At 43.2% G+C, this 27,395-nt stretch overlaps 1 protein-coding gene across 6 annotated transcripts in view; it reads right to left on the bottom strand.

The window, feature by feature from the left end:
* Matcap2 (microtubule associated tyrosine carboxypeptidase 2) overlaps positions 1-27,395 on the bottom strand; it is a 49,272-nt gene that overhangs the window by 17,661 nt on the left and 4,216 nt on the right. The window contains exons 1-3 of one of the 6 annotated variants that reach the window (XM_052754810.1): positions 14,909-15,739; positions 5,212-5,517; positions 4,823-5,118 (exon numbers count right to left, since the gene is read on the bottom strand). In XM_052754810.1, the coding sequence (XP_052610770.1) occupies positions 4,823-5,118; positions 5,212-5,517; positions 14,909-14,933 (627 nt within the window). In that variant the 5' untranslated portion in view covers positions 14,934-15,739. Of the gene's footprint in view, positions 1-4,822; positions 5,518-14,908; positions 15,748-27,395 lie in introns of those variants that run through there. The other 5 variants (XM_052754816.1, XM_052754805.1, XM_052754823.1 and 2 more) reach the window with 5 other exon arrangements.

The following is a 27,395-nucleotide window of genomic DNA, read 5'->3' as shown; positions in this document are numbered from 1 at the left end:
TAGATGGCAGAGTTAAAATACTCTGACAAGCCACTGCTGTGCCGACAGTACAAAGTGACCTTGGAAACTAATACAACGTGTGTCGCGCAATACACAAACACACATGCTCACTCTCTCCAGTATTCTCAGAATGAAAAGCAACATTTCAAACCTAAGTGAGTTTTCCGATAGTGGTTACTGTTTCTTGGCTACAAATTAGAAAATAAAGACTTGTAATTGCTTAATCTGATCACTACAGCCAAATTTGAAGGGATGTAACAATAAACTTACATGGCACGGTCCACAGTAGGGCCACACCACAAGGTCTTCAATGTAGGCAGTAACCATGTGTAAAGTACTGCATAAGATACTTGGGACAGGTAACATGAGAACACTTTCACATTCTAATTTTTAAAACCACTATGCTGGCAACACACATACAAACATGTATGTAGGCTGAAGTTGACCATGGGTCACTAAAAATTGGGTCCACTGTTTATAAAGGCTGTTGTATTAGGTATATAGGTGTATATTGTAGAGGACAGCTGTTTGGGCCGTGCCCTGAAGCACCACCCCTAGTGAGGCAGCTGTAGCTGTTACACCTGCCTGTGACCTTGAGGAACCTGCCCCTGGGGCATGGCCACTGAGCACCCTTAAGACTGGGAATGCAGGGCTGGAGAGATTGCTCAGTGGTTAAGAGCACTGACTGCTCTTCCAGAGGACCCGGGTTCAATTCCCAGCATCTACATGGCAGCTCACAACTGTCTGTGACTCCAGGGTCTAATACCCTCCCACAGACATACATGCAGCAAAACATCAATGCACATAAAAAAAATTAAATTATAAAAAAAAGATCTGTGGCAACGTATAAGGATTCATAAACTAGGAGGTAGAGGACATTAGAAGTGGAACAACAACAACAGAAAAACAAGACTGGGGATGCACCTACACCTCGTGGTTCTGGATGCTGACATCTTGGACCAAGCCGTTCAGCATGGGACATAGCTCAGCTTTCCCAGACCCTACGATAAATCTTCCATGGTTGTGAATTTACCCCCAAATAAATTCCTTTGATCATTAAATAGACTCCGTGGATTAATCCCAATAGTATATAAATGTTTACCTACCAGGAAAAAGGAATATTAATTTGTCTATCCCTTAGTCATTCAAACTTCTGTCAACTCCTGTGTCAATCACTATTACTTTCATATTTCAGAATCTAAGTTCCTCTCCTGCCATTAGGCTGGCAGAGATGACATATAAACACATATAATGATACTCTGAATGTAGTTATAAAGAAAGCATTGTGAAATCATAGAAAAATGCAAGCAGATGTAGGACATTAGAGGAAACAAGGGTTATTACAGGCAGAGGGGATGGTTACTGTTATAACATACAGGAATCAAAGAAAGTGGAGCCTGGCCTGGGAAACTCAGTGCAAGGAAGTGCACAAGCCTGTGACGTTTGGAGTAAGTAACCTACACTGCTAGTAACGGGGGGGGGGGGGGGGGGGGGGGGGGGGGGGGGGGGGTGCCGCTAGCTAGGAGAAAAGAAAAGGAAACTTGACAGTTGATCCACTGATCAGTGCAATGGCAGGTACTTGTATAAGATGTCTGAGAGGACAGAACTGACTTTGGTGAGAGGTTTTGCAGTTTGGACTTAGGGGCAGGGACAGTGCTCAGCAGGGAAGGGCATGTGCCACCAGGCCTGACAAGCCCCATGGTAGAAGAAAACTGACTTCCACAAACTGTTCTCTGACCTCCACACATGCACTGTGGCATCTGAGTACCCCAACAAAATAAGTAATAAAGATTGTTTAAAAGCTTTTTGGTTTCGGGGCTGGAGAGATGGCTCAGAGGTTAAGAGCACTGGCTGCTCTTCCAGAGGACCTGAGTTCAATTCCCAGCAACCACATGGTGGTTCACAACCATCCATAATGAGATCTGGTGTCCTCTTCTGGCCTGCAGGGACACATGCAGGCAGAACACTGTATACATAATAAATAAATAATTAAAACAAACAAACAAAAAAAAAGCTTTTTGGTTTCAAGGTAGGTTTTAAGGAAGCCTGAAATGTTTTCAGGAAGGAAAGTGCCATGACCAGATCTGAACCTTAGAAAGACCCTGACAACAATGTGGAAAGCAGGGAGAGACTAGGGTAATGAAAATGCTTTTGCCAATAATACGTTTTCCATAACATAAATGCAGGCTAGGATTATGTTATAATAAAAGAGACAGCCCAAATACTTAAAAACCATTCTACCTATCCACATATGCAGAGACCAGGGAATAAACAGACCTTAGACACTCTGATACATGCCAAAGTCAGACACAGCCCATTCCTCTGGGCCCTTGGATCTCCTCTTCTATAGTCTGTGTGTACAGGGATGGAGGTAGACTGGGTGTATAAAAAGGTTAGTGGACATGAGAATGTGATGGCTACCAGGTTGTTTATAAACAGCATAATAGTGCAAACCATTCCATCACATCTCCAACAGAACAAGCATCTATTCAGGCGGTTTCCTAGTAAAAACTGTTAGAGCACATGCTAATACTGCTTCCAAAGGTCAATGTGCAAAGTCTTCAGTGATTCATCAATGTCATACTTCCAACTCTGATATAAGAGAATCTTTTTTGTTATGAGGTTGAGAAATGGCCCCACTTCTCCTATGTAGTATATAAAACGTCCATGGGACATAGTAACCTTTAAATAACCTATTAGCCTTACTATGTTAAGATATCTGTGAAAGATTTGTGATTTTCTAAATAGAAAAATATGTCATCTAGAGAGAGGTATAATTTAAAGACTTGATTTTTCTCTTCTCTCTCTTTTTTAAAAGACAGGGTTTTTGGTCTCTCTACATAGCTCTGGCTGTCCTGGAACTCACTATGTAGACCAGACTGGCCTTGAACTCTCACAGCTCCACCTGCCTCTGTCTTTGGGATTAAAGGCTTGAACCACCACACCCACCCCTAGGTTTCTGGTAAGTTTAAATATATCCAAGAGCAGGAAAACTGAGGATACCAGTTTCTAGCCTGTCTAGGCAGGGCTCACTAGGCTCTGTTCTGGCTTACACTCTGCTGCCCACACTGGATGCCCTGGTGGCTGAGTTCCAGAACTCCTTGACCATTGACAGGGAGACCAATAGGAACAGTCAAGAGTCTACGTGCCGTCTTGGCTCACTCTGGCAGGGTTATTACTCTTCAGTTCAGGACCATAACCATCCTCCAACAACAGAGAGCCTGCCTCGGAAGCACCCAGACTTCGAAACTCCTGAGACTGCTGCTGAGTCCTGGAGATCTCTTCCTAGGATGAAGCTTTTTCAGGGCTGGGCAGGGGAAGATGTGTGACGTCATATTATAACTCACTCGGATCCTGAAGAGGATTTCAAGCACATTTTTCCACATTCTGTGATTTTTTCTTTCATTTGATTAAGTGCCTTAGAGAGCAAATCTGGAATCGATTGAGAACATGTCCCCGCTTGTGGCATTTAAGGTACAAGCCAGCTAGGACTAGTGGTGCTTTTTAGAAACGTAGGGCAGTTCAAGCGTGTTTAGTTGCCTGCAGATGGAAGTGAGCTACAGGCAACCAGTGTCAACTACCTTCCAGAGAAGTGACAGAGAATTCATTCTGATGGGACATGGTGCTTTCCTTCCCAATGCACGGGATGCTGTATACTGGGCTTCATATTAAAGAATACTGGTCAGTAAATCTCAGTCGACATTTTCAGCACTGAGGGGAGGTAAATAAGTGGTATTTTTACAATTATAAAATTTAAATTTATGAAAGTCTACCCAATAACACAATCTACAAAAAAGGGAGGGGCATAAGAGTGACTGCCAACTAAAAAAGCAAAGCAGGCCTGGGATGCTCGAAGCCCAGAGTCTGAGCCCCAGCACTCATAAAGTAAGCAGACGGACAACTAGAAGGTCAAGGTCATTGTCCCTCCACAGGAACTCTGGACCAGGCGGGGTCATTTGGAACCCTGTCTGCACAACAAAAAAAAAGGTGAGTGCTCACTGAAAAACACAAAGGCAGGAGAGAAAGTTCTTCTCCCAAGGAAAATGCCAAGCATATTTTAAATCACTTGAGGAATTTTAAAAGCTTTACAAGCTATGTATATGCACAAGTGTATGCACACTCCTTATTTATTTCTAATAATATTGTATGTGGGGGTGACACACACGTGCATGTGGAGTTGGAGGACGGTTTGCAGAAGTCAGGTCTCTCCTCCCTAACTTTGTGTTTCTTGGGGTTCAACTGATTTGAGGGTGTTAGACTTGGTGGCAGGCACCTTTACCTGCTGAGCCACCTCACCAGCCCAATGCCAGCACTTAGGAGGCAGAAGCAGGAAGATCTGGAGTTCCAGGATCTCTTCAGCCATGCTGTAAATCTGAGGTTAGCCTGGGTTACTAGAGGTTGTCTCCAGTACGTTCGTGAAGGGATGTTGGTGTAGAACAATTGCCTAGCATGTTCAAGACCTGGGTTTGATCTCCTATACCCCAAGGGGGAAACAGTGCAGTCTACCTAACCCTCATCTGTGGGCTAGCTAATGAGCCACAAGTTCATAACTTCTAAACCAAAGCATAGAATCACAAGTGGTTCCCAGGTGTGGTGTCTTCCAGTCAGAGCACACAGTGTAGAGTCTTTGTGGATTTTGGTTAGTGCAACATGTTCTCATAGAGGTGAGCAAAAGCACTCACTTGCAAACTTCTTACCGCATAGCTACCCCTTGGTGGGAGTTGATCACAGGGGTATAAGCTATCTCTTTTTGCTTATAAAATGTTAGATAATTGCTTCAGCTACATAATGAGGATATACTACTAGAGAAGTGGCATTTTACCTGCTTAAGAAATCGGTCAGAGGCGTTGCTGTATTTGGCTAACACACCTGGCAGAGTGGGGTTGGCATACTCAAACTGAGGGTTGTAAGTATAATCTGACTTGAAGAACCTCAGCTTTTCTTTCTCCAGGTTGGTCGGCTTTATTGCGGTCAGTATACAGAATTTCTTCCCAGAAAGGTCGTCTCCCTTCTCAAAGCTTCTGCACAGCTGAGGTTGCTGCTTTGACTTTGGAAGAGAGGTGAGGCTGTGGCGGTTGGCCTTGCTTTTCGGTTTAGGTGGCAGTGTTAGGCCGTTCCCTGTAACAGAGATATCACGGGTAAACTTGACAGGACTTGGTACTGAACTAGTGACAAAAACAGCAGACTGCCTGTCCAGGCAGAACCAAGTACCACTGCTCGTCACAGGCACCAGGGCTGTCATCCTGTGAGGATCTTTGCTATGAGAGGAACTAGGAGATTTGCTGGGCTTTCTACGTCTTTTGGAGAAGGCAGAGGGAAATTGCTTTTGTGAATGGTGCTTTCTCTCCTCTTTGCTCTGTAGTAGAACATTGTAACTACTGGTTCCAGTTGTGAAAGTGTCCTTGAGCACTCCAGAGGACAAACTCGAAAAGCTTCTTTTGCTGTCAATGATCAACACCTTCTCTGCATTTAGAACAGACTTCTTAGCAAGTTCATGCTCAGGCCAGTGAAGCTTTTCTGTGATATAAACAAAATCAAAACAAAGAAACAACAGAGATACCAGGTGAAGCAAATTGCTTATTAAATGGAAAGTATCCTGAAGGTTCTGTTTATAACTTGCAAATATCTTTAGAAAAGCTATTTAAAATATTAAAAGGTCATATTACTATGATACATAAATATTATATCAAATTGTTCAGCTTCAAGCTATCCATGTGGTCAAAGTCTAATAAGACATGAAATAATGTACAAGAATACTCTAAACACCTCACTACTGTGAACTTCACAAGGACACATTTTATAATAATATCAAAGCACCATCCAAGACACTTTCAAGGTTAATACAATCTTGACATTTGGAACTAAATACAAAGAGAACCACCAGTAACAGCAGAGTGCAGGCTGTGGCAATCTCAGAACTCAGGAGACTAACTCAAGAGGACTGTCTGGGGTCTGGGGCCAGCCTGGACTAACAAGTGAGTAGCAGCCCAGGGTTACGTAGCAAGACCTTATTTATCTTAAAAACAAACTGTAGCTGGGAGTGCTGGTGACACCTTTGATCCTAGCACTTGGGAGGCAGTGGCAGGAGGATCTCTGAGCTCAAGATCAGTCAATCAAGTACCATGAAAGCCAGGGCTACAGAGACAAAAAATTAAAACTAAACAAACACCCACCCCGAAAGAACAAAACCCCCCAAATACAAACACAACTGTGTTGTGGAATAATCTTTTTGTACACTGTGAAGATGTGTCACTTGGATTGGTTTAATAAGGAGCTGAATGGCCAATAGCTAGGCAGGATTTTCAGGGCAGAGAGGATGCTGGGAGGAAGAAGAGCAGAGTCACCAGCCAGACTCAAAATAACCAAGATGGACATATTAGAGATGAGGTAATGAGCATGTGGAAGAACGTAGATTAAAAATATGGGTTAACTTAACTTATAAGAGCTAGTTAGAAACAAGCCTAAGCTAAGGCCGAGATTTCATAATTAATAAGCCTCCGTGTCATTTTTAGTGAGCTGGTGGCCCAAAAAGAAAAGTCCATCTACACAACAGTGCTTTTCTATCTGAAAAAACAAAACATTTTTAAGATTCAAGAGATAATCAGCTAGGTGCAGTGGCACAAACCTTTAATCTCAGCCTGGGAAGCAGAGGCAGTAGATTTGTATGAGTTTGAAACAGCCTAGTCTACAGTGGGTTCCAGGTCAGCCAGGGATACACAGTGAAATCCTGTTTAAAAGAAAAAAAATCAACTGATGATATATATGTATTTAAGCATATTTTAGTAAGATTAGTCACTATTAGTAATTGGTTGAGAGCCTGGGATGTACCTTGGTGATAGAATGTTTGCTATTTCTCCAGCATGGAAAACAACAACAACAATAATTTTGGGGGGAGGTGGTGGTAGCACATGCCTGTAATTCCCAAACTTGAAAGGTAGAAGCAGGAGGATCAGAATTTCAAGGTTATCCTTAGCTGCATACTTTCAGGCCAGCCTGGGCTACATGAGATGCTGTTGCCAAAAAAGAAAAAAAATCACTATTACAAAAGTATCAGTATTTTAAATGTCAAGTTTAAGACTGTACTTAAGTCTCACAAATGCTTTCAACAGTTAAGAGTTGTCTAGACCACTGCTCATGTACTAGTTTTGAAGCTGTTAGCTGGTCATGATAGCTCACATGTGGAATTCCAGCATTTCACAGATAAAAGCGGGAAGATCAAGAGTCCAAGATCATCCTTATCTACACAGAGAGCTCTAAGATAACATGAGGTACAAGAGATTTATATCTCTCTATTCCACAAATGAACGGTATATTGGGCACATATCTTTAAACATCTATATAAATGCATACTTAGACTGGTCCCGTGCACAGCCTGCGTTCCCACTAGTGCTAGGGATGGAGGCCACGGATTCTACGTTCTAGAGAAGCACTCTAGCACTCAGTTACAGCCCCCTCCTACAACTGACTCTGACTCTGAAAACAGGCTATTCCTATGAAGCCTTTTAATAATACAGCACAACACATGGTTAAATAAGGTGCTATGGGCAGGGAGGTGGTGGCCCACGCCATTAATCCCAGCACTTGGGAGGCAGAGTTAGGCAGATCTCTGTGAGTTCCAGGCCAGCCTGGTCTACAGAGTGAGTTCCAGGCCAAGGCTACACATAGAAACCCAAAGAGAGATGTTATGTTTATCACTTGGGGGCAGGCTCCTGGCATGTTACAAGCAGAAATCAGAATGGTGGCAAAATTACTCTGAAGAATTCCCATTTTTATAGTTTACAGCCTATATGTTGTGCTGATTTTTATTATTTTATTTTTTGAGACAGGGTCTCACTCTGAGGAAGCCAGACTTGCCTGGAACTCATTATGCAGCCCAGGCTGGCATTCTCCCACCTCAGTTCCCCAGTGCTGGGCTTACATTTTGAAATTTTATAGTACACTTAAGACCCAGGACTAATCTCATTGATTTATTTTATTTAGTCATAAAGTACCAGGGACCTCCAAATTAGTTTTTTTTTTTTTCTGTTTCAAAAGGGTGGGTATAGTGGCACACACCTTTAATCCAAGCAGAAGCAGAGGCAGGTAGATCTCTGTAAATTCAAGACCAGCCTAGTCTACATAGTGAGTCCAGGCCAGCCAAGACCATACAGTGAGGATCTGTTTATAAACAAGCCTTACTATACTCCAGAGGGCTCTTTAAAAAGCTCAGAGCCTGCAGATGTAGCCTACCTTACGTAGCGAGGATGAAGCTCTGGATTCGGTCCCCCAGCATCACTAACAATGTTGTAGCACACTTGGGAAGGAGGTGGAGGCAGGAGGATCATTAGTTCAAGGTTATCTTAAAACCTACACAATATTTGAGACCAGCTTGGACCACAAAAAACAAAAACAAAACAAAATACTCAAAAACTAAAGCTCTCACCCCTCCCTTGAGGAGTCCACACCCACCCACACTTGGGTACGTCTTCCATCCCATGACTCTGCTTTGAGAAGCTATACCAATGCTTTCTTGGGTGTGTCTTTCTTCCTTCTGAGTGCATATCTTACCCTTGTTTTTAAGCCTGTATCAAAACATCTTTATTTAGCCCACTCACTCCTTGCCGGGTTGCCTGGGAGGAGGAGGAGGAGGAGGAGGAGGGAGAAGCTGGAAGTGCATATAATCAAGTGCATATGGTTGTTACCATGTGTGGAACTGCAGAGAATAAACAAAAGATATTCTATTAAAAACAACAATCCTGCCAAAATCTTCATGGAGGAGTAGGAAGGAACAGAGGGGTGCCTGACAGAACCCCTCTCCCCAGGAATCCTGGCATTTCAGTTCACTTGTTAATGATCTACTGGAGGCCTCCTTCCATCTGTTCTAGAGTCTTCCAGAACGTATGGTGAGGCCAATCCTGCCAAATGCTGGATAGTCTACAGCATCCAGCAAAGTGAGCCACATGGTAGTCCTGCATGAAACTCATCTAAGATGTGTAGAATTTATTTCCCAGTCACACTAATCCTATTTCAGCTGTATTAAATAGTACAGAGCCTGAGTTGTTTGTGATGGCTCACACATTTAATCCTAGTACTTGAGAGGCTGAGGCAGAAGTATTGTCATAGTTAAAAGTGAGCCAGAGCTACAGAACTAGAACTGTGTTTCAAAAAACAAAAATTGTAAGGGCCATCAAGATGCTTAGTGGGCAAAGGTACTTGCCATCAATTCTGTCAACCTGAGCTTGATTCCTGGAACCCACATGGTAAAGAGACAGAATGACTCCCACAAGTTGTCCCCTACATCCAGAGCACTTCAGCCAATCACAAATCTTTCATTAAAAACCTGGAGGGACTGCAAAGCTGGCCAAGAACCTGTGACTGAGGAGGTCGAATGCCCTTGGGAAGAACCTACTACTGTTACTTTGCTAAATGGACATAGCATGGAACTGCCTAATAAATACTTATCCTTATACTATAGTACAGTTCTCAGCTCTTACTGCAGTAGACGTACGTCATCTAACACAGAGACTCACAACTAGATGTGATTGTGGAATAATCAGCTCCCCTACTTCCAGGGCTCAGGAATACTACAGAAAAGAAGGTGGAAAGGTTCTAAGAGACAGAAAACAGGGAGGGCTGCTGTGAACTAGGGTCTTTTGGTCACAGGAGGACTGCTGCACCCATGAACTCAGAGTAGCTCTAGTTGCCTCACAAGACCTACACAAGATCAAGCCAGCCAGTGGCTACTGGAGGAGGGAGGGAACTTTTCATTAGTGGTCACTGGTGAAGTGCCCATGTTTCTGTCAACTGCCCCTCACCCATATCCCTGTAAGTTTCCCTCCACAGGCCAACAAAACATGAAGTGAAGGGGAACTAGCTGGAAGGAGGAAAGCAATGGAGTGGGAGAGGGATGAGAAGGTGAGGAGGGTCTAATACAACACCAATACATTATGAAACATCCCACGAATATACAAACCAGTCTAGGCTAATTGAACATTTTAAAGTAGAAGTAGTAGTGCATTAAAATGACTTCTCAGCATTAGTACTCTGGTAAATACACTGAATTTTCCAACACGACAAAAGCTTCATATCTATCTAGAACATGAGAAAAGGACACCCTGATTCCTGGCTTTATCCCCAGCTTTTCAATGACTCTCTGTAATATCAGCCCAATCATTAAACCCATCAGGGGCTCTTGTTCCTTATCTAAAAGCAGGAGGGAAAAGGGCCACCACTCAATAAATGAGTATTTCACTACTGAGAATGGTTAGGTTTCAGAAGAATGATAAGGTCCTGGCTGGAAGAGAGACCAGCGAAAGCAACACCTGGTGGAAAAATACCAGTCAACAACTCTGGCCTACAAAACAGCACTTTGTGTTTGTCTGTTCTGGGTCTCTCTTCCTCCTTTTCCTGCTTTTGGCTCAGCATTTTGTTGTTTTGTTTTTAACGTGACTTTCCGTGTGTGCTTGAATGAATACATGCCACTTGTGTACAGGTGCCTCAGATGCCGGAAGAGATGGTGGGCTCTCTCAGAGCCAGAGTTATTGGTAGCCATTGGTACAGGGGTGCTGGAACTCTGATCCTCTAAAAAGCAACAAGCACTCTTAACTGCTGCCCCACCTTTTTTAATACACTACCTCACTGTGTCACCCTGGCTGGCCTGAACTCTCTACGTAGACCAGGCTGGCCTAGAACTCAAGAGATCTGCCTATGACTGGCTTTTGAGCCTAGGGTCTACATACGTCACACAGTTAGCTACACACACTCCCAGGCCAATGAAAGTTTCATGATTCACTAATACTTATAAAACCTGACAAGTTGGGTTAATATTGCAAACACAGGTGTAAAACAGAGCAAAACGAAAACCCCATAATGTCCAAAGATAAGCACTTTAATGTTACCAGGTATTTCACCACTTAAGCTCAAATGATATCTATCAACAGTATTAATTTATTAGAATACTGGAGTAGTCTGCAATGAAAACAAGACAGGTTACAAGTGACAACGTTAAGGAACATCAGATAATGTTGGATAAAGGAAGCCAGTACTGATTACATTTGTATTTAGTTCAGAAGCAGCAAAACTAACCTAGGCTTCTGTGGCTTATGCTTGTAATCCCAGCATTTACGGGACACTGAGAAAGGAGGCCAGCCCAGGTTACACAGTGAGTTCCAAGCCAATCCGGGCTAGAATGAGAACCTATCTAAAACACAACACTCCCTTGCCCCTGCACAAAGAAAGAAAACAGAAAACAAAATTCAAGCAACCAAATTCTCCACTCTTTCTCTCTTCTCAAGTCTTTCCTTCCCTAGGCTACCTTTCCATCTCCCTCCATATGCAGGGAGGTGAACAAAACCAGCTGTGAGCAGGCCGACACTGCAAACTTCATAGTTTTGTTCCTGGGAAAGGCCATCAATACACCAAATGTGAAACTTCAACCATGGCAGCTACTTCAACAAGATGACTTCAAGGTGTCAGGAGAGTCTGAAAGGAAATGCTCTTTGAAATGAAGAATGAGCAGCTATTACCCAAACATCCTGAGAGAAGAGGTGTCTAGGGAGAAAATAATGAGCTGGGAGACCGACTGACACATGACAGGAGCGGGGAGACTCAGGGGGATGCCGGCGGTGATGAGGCTGTAGGGAGGGATCGGACTTGAACTGCAAAGCTGTGGACAGGTTTTTCTCCTAAAGCTAGGGAAAAATTTGTTTCTGTTGTTAAGTTACGGTCAATGCTCTCTTTCACTACCACCACCATCATCACAGATTTCTAACTGTAGAAGCAACAAAAAAACAAGTCTCATGTTAGAAGGCTCTTATTAGGGTTGGTAAGATGGCTCAGGGGGTAAAGGGGCTGTCGTCAAATCCGACAACCTGAGTTCCATCACCAGAACTCACCAAGTAGGAGGAGAGAACTAAACCCTGAAAATCATGCTGACCGCCATGTGGAGGTCAGACATGGTACGGCATGCTCACCCTCCTGAATCCCTTACACACACACACACACACACACACACACACACACACACACACACACACGTAAAGAGAAAAAACAAATACTTGAGGATTATTATTAACAGGGTAATACTGAGGTAGTCTCAACTGGGACTAGGAAGTACACATTTCGTATAGTGGTTCAGAATGGTAACCCTAGCACTTGGGAGGCAGAGGCAGGAGGAGCTCCAATTTGAGGCCAATATGGCCTACACAGTGAGACTGCCTCTGAAAACTGAAAGGAAACCAGGCATTACGGTGAAGTCCTTTAATCCCAGCACTCTGGAGGCTAAGGCAGGTGGATCTCTTGATTTTGAGGCTAACTGGTCTACTAGAGAGTTCCAGGCCAGACGGCTACAAACTGAGACCTGGGCTCAAAACAAAAACTGAAGAAAAAAAAAAAAAAGCTACTGAAATGTAATACCAAATACTGGGGATTATAGGTGTGAACCACCATGCCAGGCTACTGAGGGTTTGGTTTTGTTTTTTGAGCCAGGGTCTCACATATCCCAGGCTGGCCTCAAACTCACTGTGTTCAAGGATAACCTTGAACTCCTGATCTTCCAAATCCTGAGGTTACAGGTGCACTCCACCATTTTAGCTGGTTGCCTGAGGCTTGATGGAAAAGAATACCATCCCAGGAAGTGTAAGACAATGAAACAGCTAGGTGTGGTTCCTCACAAGATCCTGGGGACAGGATACTGCGAGTCCTGCACCAGTCCGGACTACGAAGTGGGGCAGTGTGTCTAAAAGGAGGAAAGAGAAGGAAGAAGGAAAGGTTCTAAGAGGGGAGCTAGGTGTGGTGTTGCAAACTCTGATCCCAGCACTCAGGAGACTAAGACAAGAGGCCACTCTGTGCTATGTAGAAAAACAGGAGAGAACAAGACAAAGGAGCAATGGAGAGAGGAGGGGAGAGAGGAAAGAAGGCAGAGAAGCCGTTTCTGAGTTGATACCATTTCCACACAACATACAGTGTTTTCTACAGCCCCCCCGGGGCCTGTGTCACCTCACTCTCTAAGCAGCAGTTTCACTAGGACGTCATATTTAGATCACAGTACATCGTGGGTATAAAGTGACTGCACAAATAACTGCACTTCAGTTTTGAAACATAATGTGCACTTTATATTTACAGCTTTTTTTTTTTCCTGCTTGAACTTCTGATCCTCCTACCTCCTGAGTGCCAGGGTCCTAAGTGTGCACTAACACGCCCAGTTGACATGGTACTTGGTACGGAAGCAGGGCTTCTTGCATGCTAGGTAAGCACTCTCTCCACAGCTCCCCAGTTCCTTTACATTTATTTTAGGATAGGCTCTCAATAAATTGCCCAGGAAGACCTTGAACTTGCCATCTTTCTGCCTCAGCTTCCCGAGTAGCTGGGATTACAGACCTATGCCACCAGCCTGGCAAATTTACTGCTATTTCAAAGCTTAAAAAAAGAAGGAATGCATTTTCATCAGCACTCTTACCACAATCAGGTTTTTCTGCTAACAGGAAGAAAATGAGCTCCTGAGACACCAAGCCAAGTGAGGGAGAGTCAGGATAGTCCAGGTGTGTTTTCAGCTACGATCTCTTCATAGAGGGTTTGCCTGTCCCATTCACTAATTGATTGATATTTCAGAAAAAAAAAAAACCCTAGACTACAGGAGAGTTTGTCTAAAACGACGACAACGATGATGATGATAAATATGAAACCCCTTTGTAACAATGTTTAAAAATAGTAGCGACAGCCGGGAGGTGGTGGTGCACACGCCTTTAATCCCAGCACTCGGGAGGCACAGCCAGGTGGATCTCTGTGAGTTCGAGGCCAGCCTGGGCTACCTAGAGAGTTCCAGGAAAGGTGCAAAGCTACACAGAGAAACCCTGTCTCGAAAAAAACCAAAAAAAAAAAAAAAAAAAAAAAATACTAGAGACAAAAGTGATATCTACGTCAAATCACAATTGTAAAAAGCCTACTGCCAATTTAAGTGGCCTCTAAGATCTTGGCTTTTATAACTAAGTTTCCTGTCAACATAACATGGTAAACTATAGGTTACCAGGTTTGCACAAAAATCACTTCTGCACATAGTATAAGAAATTAAGATCAGAAATATTTTCACTGAAAAATAATTTAGTTTTTCAATTTAAAAAATACTGCTGCAACATACATATATGAGTTTCAAAGTACCATAATGAAACCTATTATTTTGCATGCTAATTTAAAAAAAAAAAAGTCTTAGCCAGTGATGTCCATAATCTCAGCACTTGGGAGACTGAGGCAGAAAGATCATGAGTTCAAGGCCAGTCTGGGTAAGGTGGTCAGCTCCTGTCTCAAAACAACTAATTCAGAAAACTTGTCTTCTAGGTACTGCAAGACCCTGAAGCTAAAAGTTCTAGACTTATTTTTTTTACTCTAGTTTGGGAATTAGCTATTTCCCTTAACTCTGTTGTTTTGGTACCTGTCCTGAAGAAATGTTTTCATGCAGAATCAAACGCAGGGGAAACGGCCCAGGAACTGTATAATATTATTAAAGATTTAAATATAGCTAATATGAACAGCTACTTAAAAGTGAAAGACAAACTTTCCAACCTTGGATCTAAACACCCATTCTTATTAATAACATCAATTCAAGATGTTTTAGAATAAAAGCATACAAAACATACACTGAAATGTTTCCTTAGCTGACTTTTTTGTGAACATTCTAGAAAACAGAACACCTCACTGCACACTAAAATGCTCTGAAATCAGACTGTACTCTAGACTACACTCTCTAGACTGCACAGCTAGTACCCGTGGCTAGTGACTGACAACAGAAAGGGACAGCGCTCCCATCTCTCTGCAGGGCTTGGGGTGCCGCGCCGCGCGCACACGCGACTGCTACCTCTCGGTCCTCCAAGTCCCGACCCCAACGGTTTCCACTCGCTGCAGCCGCGCCACCGGGGCGGGCCTTGTCTGCACTCACCCGTCACGCGAATAGACTCCAGCATCGTCCCACCGTGGCCAAAGCCCAGGCCGGCGGGCCGCAGTGGCGAAGACTCGCGGGAGGTAGCTCGGGACCAGCCGGGGCAGGAACTGCAGCGCACGGCGGCGGAGGAGGTCCGACGCAGCGGCTGGAAGGTGCACTGGCGGTTCCACCTGGCCTCAGCGTTGAGAACACGCCTCGGTGACGTTTCCGCTCCCCCGTTGCTAGGAGACGCTCCTGCTTTCGGCGCGCACCCGGCGCCACCAAATGTGCTCGCCGCTGGAGGCGCTCCTGTGACTGAGACCCTGCTCGCAGGGAGAGAGGCGAACTACAACTCCCAGCGTGCACAGCCCCCGTGGGCTAGTCCGCCGCGGCTTAGGTATCTGGACAAAGGCACACTTGCGTTTGAATTTGACAGTTCGGAAAAAAGTCTGTGTGAGGTTCAAAGGGGCCTTAATTTCCTAATGGCAGCGCGAAATAGGAATGGTGTGATAATTCTCAGTTTTAGCTGAGCAGTGAAAATGCAGTGCCCTGACCTTTCAGCTTATTTACGTGATATGAAACAAGACGATTTTAGATTGAACAGATTCTTTTAAAAAGTGGATGGCCAGGTATGGTGGCACACGCCTGTGATCCTAACACTTGGGAGGTGTGGCAAAGAGGATCAGGGATTCAAGGTCATCCTTGCTAAGTAGTGAGTTTTGAGATCATCCTGGACTATACAAGACTCTGTCTCAAAAAGAATAAATACATACATACATTCATAAATACATAAATAAATATTTTTAATTGAAAAAGGTGCTGGAGAGATGGCTCTTGCAGAGGATCTGGGTTTTTTTCCCAGCACCCACATGGCAGCTCAAAACTACCTCTAAGTCCAGTTCCAGGGCATCTATCCCATGGCCTCCATTGTTCTCCCCAGGCACCTGCACTCACCTGGTCTACAAACACTCATGACACACACATATATACACACAAGTTTTCAAAAAATAAATTGAAAAGGGAAACGTACTGGGGATGTAGCTCAGTTGGTGGCGTGCTTGCCTGGCATTCATAAAGCCCTGAGTTTGATCCCTGGTATGCAAAACCTGGCCTGATAGCACTTGCTTATAATTCCAGCACTGGGGAGGAAGACGCAGGAGGATCAAGATATTCAAGTCCCTCTGTGAGCTTGAGGCCAGCCTGGGTTATAAATATTTGATTTGTGTGCCTAATTTATGTTGTAGAATATTATTTTAAGATGTGTTACTTTTGTTTATGTTGTATTTGTTTAACTCTGTGAAGCTGTGTTACTGTGCCTGTGTAAAACACCTGATAGTCTAATAAAGAACTGAACGGCCAATGGCGAGGCAGAAGAAAGGATAGGCTGGGCTGGCAGGCAGAGAGTTATATAGAGAAGGAGAAAAGGAAGAAGTAGCCAGAGAAGGAGGAGGACATCAGGGGTCAGCCACCAGCTAGACAGCCAGCCATGGAGTAAGAGTGAAAGTAAGATTACAGAAGTAAGAAAGGAAAAAGCCCAGAGGCAAAAGGTAGATGGGATAAGTTAAGAAAAGCTGGCAAGAAACAAGCCAAGATAAGGCTAGGCATTTATAATTAAGAATAAGACTCTGTGTATTTATTTGGGAGCTGGGTGGCAGGCCCCCAAAAGAGTAAAATACAATCAACAACTAATTTATATATCTATACATTGGGGGTTGCATAAAGGGGTTCTCAGAGGAAATAAATTAATTTTAAACCAATTATTTGTATACATAGAGTTTTGCCATTTTTAAAATATAAAGGCAAATTTTCACACTGAGATGGATGTCCTGGTTCATTTTTTCATAAAGAATTAATCTCAGCTGAATATTTAATAATGCAGGACAGAGTATCTTCAATACTGCTTTACATTTAGTGTGTGTGTAAGCATTTGTGTGCCATGACACATGTGTGGAGGTCAGAGGACAATTTGCAGGAGGAGCCAGTTCTCTCCTTCCACCCAACAGATTCTGGTACTCAGCCTTAGGTTGTCAGGCTTGGTGGTAGTCACCTTTAGCTGCTGAGCCATTTGACCAGCCTGCATTTTCCACATTTTTCAGAGGTGGTGTTTTTTCTTTTTATAATTATCAATGCTGAGAGCACCACTTTACATAAGCACATAGTACAAAATTGCAAATGTATGTTTAAGGATATTTCAGAATGTCAGAAATTCTGTCCCAATCCCAAGACTAAGTTCATTTCAATTAAAAATAAATAAATAAAGACTCAAATCAGCAACTCAAACAGCAAAAAAAGTTTTTTGCAGGGATTGTGGTAATGGTGACACAAGGCTTCAAGTAGGCCAGGCTGACCTAGCACTCACTACACAGCTGAGGGTAACTTTGAACTCCTGACCCACCTCTCTGCTCAGCTACTCAAGTGCTGAGATTATGAGTGTACCAGTGTACCACTACACATGGCTAAAACTACAACTATTCTTAACATTTTAAAAAGATTCTTAATGTGGTCTTTAAAAAATTATTTTGTGTGCATGAGTGTTTTCCTTCATGTGTGTGCCACATGTATGCCTGGTGCCCATAGGGGCCAGAAGAAGCCGTCGATTCCCTGAAACTGGCTTTATGGTTGGTTTTGACCCACTGCTTGGGTGCTGGGAACTGAACCCAGGTCCTTTGCAAGAGCAGCAAGTGCTCTTAACTACTGAGCTATCTCTCCAGTTCTTCAAACAGCAACTTTTAAAAACAAACATTCTAACACAATACAGCCTACAGACACACTAGGTACTTACATGCTGAGGGATAATGGTGGAGAAATATTAAAAGCCTTTGTTTCCATAATTAAGCCATTACACTGTGCTTCCATAAGAGCAGAAAACCTTATACATACAATAAACCACTGCCACCCTTAACATCAGGTCATCTGGAATCCAAGCCAAGGTGTTTTAGGTGGCATTCATCAGTGCTGATGGGGGACAGCACCCAATCTAAAGGACATGTCTTGTGTTCAGAGCCAATGCTGCAGTAACTTCACTTCATGCCGTGCTGGTGAGTGCTTCCAGAAAAGCTCTGCACTCAACACACTTGATCTGGAATCAGTATTTGATCATTACATGTCCCTTTACTGCTGACAAAATTTTTCACAACCCTCACATTCAGTTACATGACCCCATCTGGAGTCTCAACCCTCAGTTTCCAAAGCTGAGTCCTAGATGATCCTTGTAGTCTCATCGTGACTCAAATCTATTTTCAAATCCCAGTGGCCAGAGTGATCCTGTTGAAGTCAGATCATGTCACTCTGCTCACTACCCATGAAGCCCTTTATGACCTAGCTCTAGGCATCTTTTTGATGTCATCCCCTATTATGCCCTCAGTCTCGTCCTGGAGACCCCTTGCAACGTTGATGCTGCCCAGCAGTGACAGACACTGTCTCAAAACAAGGCCTTTGTCATTGATGTTTCTTTCTGCTTGGAATGCTCCTCCACATGTCTGCAGACGACCTCCCTCAGGTCATTCAAGTCTTGATCCAAGTGTCACTGTCCTGTAAGACTTTTCTAGTCATGCTACTTAAAATTCCTCTTCTTGTTTCATATTTCATGTCTCCCTTCTGTGCTTTATTCCCCTGAGCACTTACTTGGCATTATGAGTTCTATGTTTCCTGGATTTCTTTCCTATTGTCTGTACCCATCCATAGGACACACAACGTTTGTTTTTGTTCTTTAGAGCTATAGAGATCAAATCTAGGGTCTCACACATAAGCACATTGATCTCTGTTTGTTCACGTCTGTACTCTACATCAAGAGCAGTACCTAGGGAGTGGGGAGCTGGAGAGATGGCTCAGCAGTTAAGAGCACAGTTAAGAGGATCTGGGTTCAGTTCCCAGCACCCACGTGCCAGTTAACAACCATCTGTAACTCTGGTGTCGGGGGATCCAATTCTGGTTTCTCAGGCACAGCAAACATGTGATGCACAAACATATATACAGGCAAAAAACACCCTTACATATGACATAAAAAATGAAAAAAATTCAAAAGAGGAAAAAGATGAAGAAGAGTGCCTGGCACATAGTAGACAATAAATGTGAACTGGTAAGTGAATAGTAGAAAGTGTATGGATTTTCAGTGTCACCTCAAGAAACAGAATGGTATCAGCTGGTCTTCAGATGCATTTGTATTTTGGTTCAAGTGTTTGCCTAACCAATGAGAGTTGCAGTTACTTTTGCAACACAGGGCTGCATTCAGAAAATCGTTTTTCACGTTTTCTATGAGCACCTTACCCCTCAAATTTCTAGTTTCAAAAGTAACTATAGCTTCAGGGCTATTTCTCAAAAAGGAAAACTTGTGGATAGCAGGCAGTACTATACCCAATGTCCAGCCTGCTGCCCTTGAACAGTATATAGAAGACAAGAGTCTTGCAACCTCAGTTTCTTCAAAACACAGAATTGTTCTTGCAATGTGTTTTCATGCTCCTCTCAGGTGTAGCAGATAGGAGTGAGTTTACTTCAGCTGCTGTAATTCATGCGCCTCTATGAAAAAACATGTCCTTGTGATTGAGCACCTTACTCATGTGATGCTTTCAGCCCTCAGTATTAATTGTCTGATGCTCTGAATAAAGCTGGCTACAGCATGACACTTCAGTCCACCCTCATTTGGAGGCCAAGCTCCCTAGGGTTCATGCTGCCAATGAGAATGGTAAACAGAGCTTTAGAAAGTCTGATGTTCACAGTTTGTGCAGAGTTTTCTCTACACAAGGTTAGCAGCGGGTGTCAGCTTTCCCTGCATTTAACTAGCTTCTTCATGTTTCAGCCCTGGCCACGCAAGTCCGAGCTTTGTATGTACTATGCAAGAGTCTACTACCGTTGTACTAGGCCTCAGGCACACTTCCATTACATCTGAAATAACCAAAAGGTATGCATTTCATGGATTTTTATATAAAAGGGCCTGGCTTAAAGCTTTTAGAATATAGAAGGACTTTATCGACTAGTAGGGAAGATTTTAAATACTTGACATGCATTGCATGTATGAATATATATGTATATACTGCATACATACATACATAATTAGTATACATACATATACAAGGTAGATTATATACTAAAAGTATATCTCCTCTTCAATGTTCATCAATCCTAAGAATTTTGGGGTTTGGGTGGTGGTACATGCCTTTAATACAAGCACTTTAGAGACAGAAGCAAGCAGATTTCTGGCCTGCCCGGTCTATATAATGAGTTCTACCCCAGCCAGAGCTACATAGTGACACCCTGTCTCAAAACAAAAACAAAAATGAAAAACTTAGGAATTTTAAAAATGGGGCTGGAGAGATAGCTCAGTGGTTAAGCACACTACTTGCTGTGCAGAGGACCTGAGTTCAATTCCCAGCACCTACAACCATCTGTAACTCCAGTTCCAGGGGCACCAACACCTTCTCTGACTTCCATAGGCACATGATACACATAAATACATGTAGGTGAAATATTCATACACATAAAATGAATAATTCTTTTAAAAATTTTTAAAAATGGCAGATATAGTGAGCTATGTGAAAGGTTTCTGTACCTCAATATTGGGGTTCTCTGCCAATGCGATAATTCAGATCAGGCTGAATCAAACCGAATTAAAGTTCAGGATTGAAACTGAGCAAAGCATTCTCAGGTGATCCCAAGGGAAGAGGAGAAACCACCCTGTAGGCGTGGTCTCCAGCATCTCAGGGGGAGGAGCCGCCACTTGGTGGTCTTTCTTGGGGTGGGCTCTGGAGAGACAGAGAGAGAGAGAGAGAGAGAGGGGGAGGGAGGGAGGAAGGAGAGGGGAGAGAGAAGAGAGAGAGAGAGTGAGAGGAGAGAGAGAGAGAGAGAGGAAAGAGAGAGTGGAGAGAGAGGCGGGAGAGAGAGGAGAGAGTTCAAACTCTGTGAGTTTGAAGCCAGCCTTATCTACACAGTAAACCAAAGATACACAGTGAGACTGTTTTTTTAAGAGAATCCTAAAACTGAATTTGATATTTGTACTTAGTTCACTTGGAATTCCAACCTCACACTTATTTTTATGTTCATTCTACCAATATTTGTTTGTCATTTTCAATTTAAAAATCTTTTTTTTCTTTTTGTGTTTTTGAGACTCGAGTTTCTCTGTGGAACAGTCCTGGCTGTCCTGGAACTTACTTTGTCGACCAGGCTGGCCTCAAACTCGCAGAGATCTGCCTCCCAAGTTCTGGGATTAAAGGCATGCGCCAACACTACCCCACTTCTTTTAAAAAATTTTAGTAAGTGTTCTATGAAGACATATGTCAGTATAATTCAAACATCTAAAATTATGTTTTGCATATATTATCCAGGCATTTTCTAACAAACTCATGAACACAGAGTTTATCTAAGGCTCTAGTGCTGTTTTTCAACAATCCCAGCCATGTAATCATTCATCTTCATCCAATCTGTGCATCTGCATTGCTAATTATTGATTCATCCGGTGCCTGCACTGGACACAGCATCTGCAGCTGTCCCGTTCTGCTTTTGAGTCAGCATTGTTTTTACACATCGCCAGAACAATGAACAATCCGTCTTCTGAGAACCTCCTTCTACACCTGTTCGTACATGGACTATTAAGACTGAGATAGAAGGACTCATTGAATCACTACCTACTCCTCCTATTCTCTCTCCCTCCTTTCCTTTATCCTTCACTTTCATATCCTTGTTAAAAGTCAAGATAATTGTATTAAAATCAAAGCCAGGTGTGGTGGCATATGCCCTAATCCCAGAATTTAGGAGGTAAAAAGAAGATTAGGAATCCAAAGTTATCCTCTACATATTTTGAGGCTATCCTTAGCTACAAGAATCTCCAAAGAAAACAACAGCCAGGCAGTGGGGGTCCATGCCTTTAATTCCAGCATTCAGGAGGCAGAGGCAGGTGGATCTCTACGAGTTCAAGGCCATCCTGGTCTATAGAATGAGTTCTAGGACAGCCAGGGCTGCACAGAGAAATCCTGTGTCGGAGGTGGGGGGGAGGGGAAGGAAAAGAAAAGAAAAAAACAACAAAAGTCCAGCCAGACTAAGTGGCACAAGCCTGTAATCCCAATGCTTGGGAGATGGAAGGAAATCATAAATTTGAGGCCCGTCTGGACTACACGGGTCTCTGGTTCAATAACATCTTTGTTGGGCAGTAAAGGCTTGCTGCCAAGCCTGATGCTCTGAGTTCAATCCCTGGAACCCACATGGTAGGACAGAGAATTCACTCCCACAAGCTGTCCTCTGACCCCACATGTGCATTATCTTTGGATTTTGTGATTGAGAAGGGGTCTTAGGCAAGGCCTAGAAAGAAGAGGAGAAAAGAAAGGAAGAACCAAATGAGGTTCCCTCTTTCAAAATGAATCTGTCTAGTGTCAAGATGACATAAAACTAGCCAGCACAACGTATGTTCAAACTCGTCAAGTCCCTCTTCTGAATCCATTGAGATGATTGTGGGATGTCTGTCTCTCTCTTCAGCCAGTTCGTACTTATTGTTGTGGAGACCTGAAGCCTTGGCTGCTTGTGCGGCTGCAGCTGATGCTTCTGCGGCTGCCTCACAGTCTGCTGCCTCTCTGTGCTCCGTCCGCCAGAGAGGAGGATGGTTCTCTCAGCCTGGGCTGCAAGTCCAGGGACTTGACTTCATGATGGTCAGAACGTCAGTGATGGGTTTGGGGACAACTCAGATCTTAGAGAGCTTGGATGTGGAGCTCTCTGTTGCTTTAGTGACCTGCAACTAACTGGAACAGCTCCACCTTCAGATCATCAAGCTCCTCCTAATTGTTGCCTCAAAGTTCCCAGCTCAGCTATGGCTGGGCTGCTCCTTGCTGCCTTGCCTGGGCCAAAGAGTCTGTTTTTAAATCTTTTAGTTTGGTGTTTTATGTTGATTTGTGGGTTTTTTAATATGCATATATTGAATCAACTTTTGAATCCCTCATATGAAACCAGTTTGCTTGTGATATATGTTTGGTTTGCTTGTTTTTGTTTTGTTTTTTGAGACAGGCTTTCATTATGCAGTCCTGGTGGCTGGTCCTGAGGTGATCTGCCTGTCTCTCTCTGCCCAGTGGTAGGATTATAGCATGCGCCACCAAATCTGGTGTGTGATCATTAACATGATCTTGACTTTATATTGCATCTATGTTCGCAGAGAAGCTGGTATGTAGTTGTGGCATCATCCACTTTGGGTATCAGAATTACGTGAACTTCACAGGATGAGTTTGGTAGTGTTCTTGTCCTTTCTTACTTTATTTTTATTATTATTTGTGTATATGACACACAAGCATGGATGAGTATGAGTGCCACAGGAAGCCAGAAGAGGATGTCGGGTCCCTGGAGTGTTTGTGAGCTACCCAACATGGGTGTCGGGACCTGAGAAAAGTAGCAAGCATTTTTAACTGCTGAACCATCTTTCTGGCCCCTATGGAGAGCCTTTTAATTACTATTTTCATCCAACCACCTTCCTGGTTATGGACTATAGTAGTTTGAATGCAATTGGCCCCCATAAGCTTATAAGGAGTGGCACTATTAGGAAGTGTGGCCTTGTTGGAGTAGGTGTGGCTTTGTTGGAGAAAAGTGTAACTGTGAGAGCAGGCTTTGAGGTCTCATATGCTTAAGCTACGCCTAGTTCAGTTCACTTCCTGTTGCCTACGCTCAGCTCCTTCTCCAGCACCATGTCTGCCTGCATGCTGCAATGTCCTGTCATGACATTGGATAATGGACTAAACCCCTGAAACTGTAAGCCAGCCCCAGTTAAATGTCTTCTTTATAAGAGTTGCTATGGTCATAGAGTCTCTTCACAGCAATAGAAACCCTAACTAAGGAAAGTTAGTAACAGAAGTGGGGTACTGTTGTGATGCTTGACCATAATTTTGTTTGAAGGAATGTGGATCTTGGGACTGTGGGTTGGAAAAGCAGTTGAACACTTTAAGTGCTGCTCAATGGTCCATCCTAGTAGGAGCCTGGAGGACAGTGGTGCTGAGGGTGATCTGAACTGTGGGGGGATGGCTCAAGAGGTTTCAGGGAGAAGAATTTTAGTATATAGCCTAGAAAATGTTCTTATTATATTTTGGTGAAGAATGTGGCCACATTTTACCCTGTCTGAAAAGTCTGCCTGTGGCTAAATTGAAGAGTTTTTGATTAATTCCACTGGCAGACAGAGGAAACTCAAAACAATCTAGTATAAACTCTGTTGTGTGGTTATTAGAGTTAACTCAAATGAAGACTTATAATGAAAAGGAGCAAGTAGAGCAAGGAAAAATACAAAATGTACAATTTGAGAAGGAAAGGAGCACCAGGAAGTGGAATGGAGCTAAGTCCTGTGTTCAAAGAGATAAACAGATTAAGAAATGGAATAAGGGAGCTGGGCGGTGGTGGCACACACCTTTAATCCCAGCACTCGGGAGGCAGAGCCAGGCGGATCTCTGTGAGTTTGAGGCCAGCCTGGGCTACAGAGCGAGATCCAGGACAGGAACCAAAACTACACAGAGAAAGCCTCAGAAAAACCAAAAAAAAAAAAAAAATGGAATAAGGGGCTGGAGAGATGGCTCAGTGGTTAAAAGCACTGGCTGCTCTTCCTAAGGACCTGGATTCATTTCCTAGCATCCACATGGCAGTTCATAACTGTCTGTTAACTCCAGTTCCTGGGGATCTGATACCTTTACACCAATGCACATAAAATAGTTAAATAAATTATATAAAAAAAGAAATGGAATAAAGAGAGGGGCGACCTCAGGGGAAGTTTCCAACCAATTTGTGAAACGGAATTAAAGGAAACGCTTAGAGTTGGGTGTGTAGTGCATGCCTTTAATCCTAACACACAGAAGGCAGAGGCTGCTGGGTCTCTGAGTTTGAGGCAATCCTGGTCTACAGAGCAAGAAACAGCCAAGTTTAGGCAGTGAAGAAAACCATGGAAAAGAGAAAGCTGGTGAGGATGTAATAGAACAAGAGGGGCAGGTTCCAGTCCCATCAAGCAGCAGAACTTTGCAGCTTTGGCCATGAGGTTCTGGCTTTAAGGATAGAAGGAAAGGATTATGGAGTTGGCCTCTGTGTCTAAGGAAGGCCACTGAGGCCAGTCATGTGTCTCCCCTGCATGGAGACCTAGAGAGGCCATTGCACGAAGCTGTGACAGTGAAGCCCTGAATTGCCTTGGAGACCCCAAGACATTGGACATGCCAGAGTCATGGGATACCTGCCAAAGAGAGCTACTAACAGGAAGCAGAGCCAGCCCAAAAGAAGTATGTTGCAGTCAACAAAACTGAAAGGAGTGGGAGATCTGAAGAGCCTTTTGACATCAGACATGGAAATGCAGAGTTTGGAGTTTGCCAATCTGGTTTTTGGTCTTGCTTTGGTCCAGTATTTCCTCACTATGCTCCCTTCCTTACATTTTGGAACAATAATGCATATCCCATGTCACTGTATGTTGGAAGTATGTGATCTATTTTTTTAATTTGATTTTATAGGGATTACAGTTAAAAGACTGCATGAATCTCAAAAGAGACTTTGAACTTTGAACTTTAAAACATTGTTGAGGGCCGGGCGGTGGTGGCGCACGCCTTTAATCCCAGCACTCGGGAGGCAGAGCCAGGCGGATCTCTGTGAGTTCGAGGCCAGCCTGGACTACCAAGTGAGTTCCAGGACAGGCGCAAAGCTACACAGAGAAACCCTGTCTCGAAAAACCAAAAAAAAAAAAAAAAAAAAAAAAAAAAAAACATTGTTGAGACTGTGATAGATTATACGGACTTTTGAAGTTGGACTAAACGCATTTTGCATTATGATATAGTTATAAGCTTATGGGGGTGAGTAGAATGTGTGAGTGGCCTTGTTGAAGTAGGTGTGGCTTTGTTGGAGGAAGTATGTCACTGTGGGGATGGGCTTTGAGGTCCCCTGTGCTCAAGGTACTCCTAGTTCAGTTTATTTCCTGTTGCCTGCAGGTCAAGATATAGGACTCTCAGCTCCTTCTCCCGTACCATGTCTGCCTGCATGCCACCATGTTCTGCCATGATGATAATGGACTAAACCTATGAAACTGTAAGCTACCCCAATTAAATGTTTTCCTTCATAAGAGTTGCCATGGTCATGTTGTCTCTTCACAGCAACAGAAACTCTAACTAAGACATGGATCTGTTTTAAGTGTTGTTTAATTCTTCTGGATTGATTTCAGTAAATTATACATCTTTAGAAATTTTCCCATTTCTTCTAGACTTTCTAGTTTGTTGGAATAAAGGTTTTTTAAAATATTCCCTTATGACCATCTGGATTTCGCTGGAGTCTGTTGTAACTCCCCTTTCTCTAATTTCATTAACGTGGGCCCCCTTTCTCTGTCTTTGACTAGTATAGCTAAGGATTGGCCATCGTGATACATTTTCAGAACAACTTTTTGTCTGCTTAATTCTGTGTTTTAAATCTTTATAGTTGTATTGATTTCTGCTCTGATTTTTATTTCTTGCCATAGGCTGCACTTGAGTATGACTTACTTCTTTCAGTGCTTTGAAGTATATCATTAGGTTATTTATTTGTTATCTCCCTAATTAAAAGTTGTTTATTATTATTATTATCATCATTATTGTATAAATGATTTGTGTCTATGAGGATGTCATGGCAGACCTGTGGACATCAAACAACAAATCATGGAATTGGTTTTCTCCTTTTGCCTTTACATGGGTTTAGGGGAGGGATTTTGGGTCACAAATGTTGCACAGAAATCAGCTCCCTCTCTGGTTTTTTTAATGTGATCATTTATACTATATACTTTCCCCCACTAAGAATAGAACTATCTCAGCTGTACCCCAGAGGTTCTGATAGGCTGTACTCTCATTTTACTTTGAATCCAGACTAAAGATTTTGTCTCTTGCTGAGTGTGGTGGCAGGCGACTTTAATCCCAGTACTTGGGAGGCAGAGGTAGGTGGATCTTGTTTTTGTACTGAGGCTTGCTTTGTGGCCTATACTGTGAACAATCTTAGGGTAGGTTCCATGTGCCACTGAGAAGAACGTATATCCCTGTCTGTTGGGTAGACTATTCTGTGGATATCTGTTAATTTTTATTGATCTATGGTGCAATTTAGTTCTAAGTTTCTCTGCTGATGTTTGATTCAAACCCATTCAGACCCATTGGTTTTCATTAGGGTTTCTACTGCTGTGAAGAGACACCATGACCATGGCAACTCTCATAAAGAAAACATTTAATTGGGATGGCTTACATTTTCAGAGGTTTAGTCCATTATCATCATGGTGGGACATGTCAATGTGCAGGCAGACATGATGCTGGAGGAGATGAGAGTTCTATATCTTGATCTGTAGGTAACAGGAAGTGAACTGTGTCCACACTGGGCATAGCCTGAACAAAGTAGACCTCAAAGCCCACCCCCACAGTGATACACTTCCTCCAACAAGGCTACACCTCCTAATAGTGCCACTCCCTTTGGAGGCCATTTTCTTTCAAACCACCATATCATCCATATGTGAGAGTAGAGTGTTCAAGTCTCCCACTATTATTGTATCCAGACCTAAGTGGTCTCTTATGTCTTC

Source organism: Peromyscus californicus, unplaced genomic scaffold (assembly GCF_007827085.1).
Source record: "Peromyscus californicus insignis strain IS unplaced genomic scaffold, ASM782708v3 Scaffold_11__1_contigs__length_118956290, whole genome shotgun sequence".
Lineage (NCBI taxonomy): Eukaryota > Metazoa > Chordata > Mammalia > Rodentia > Cricetidae > Peromyscus > Peromyscus californicus.
The sequence above is the reverse complement of the archived record's forward strand: the minus strand, read 5'-3'. Positions and strand labels throughout refer to the sequence as shown.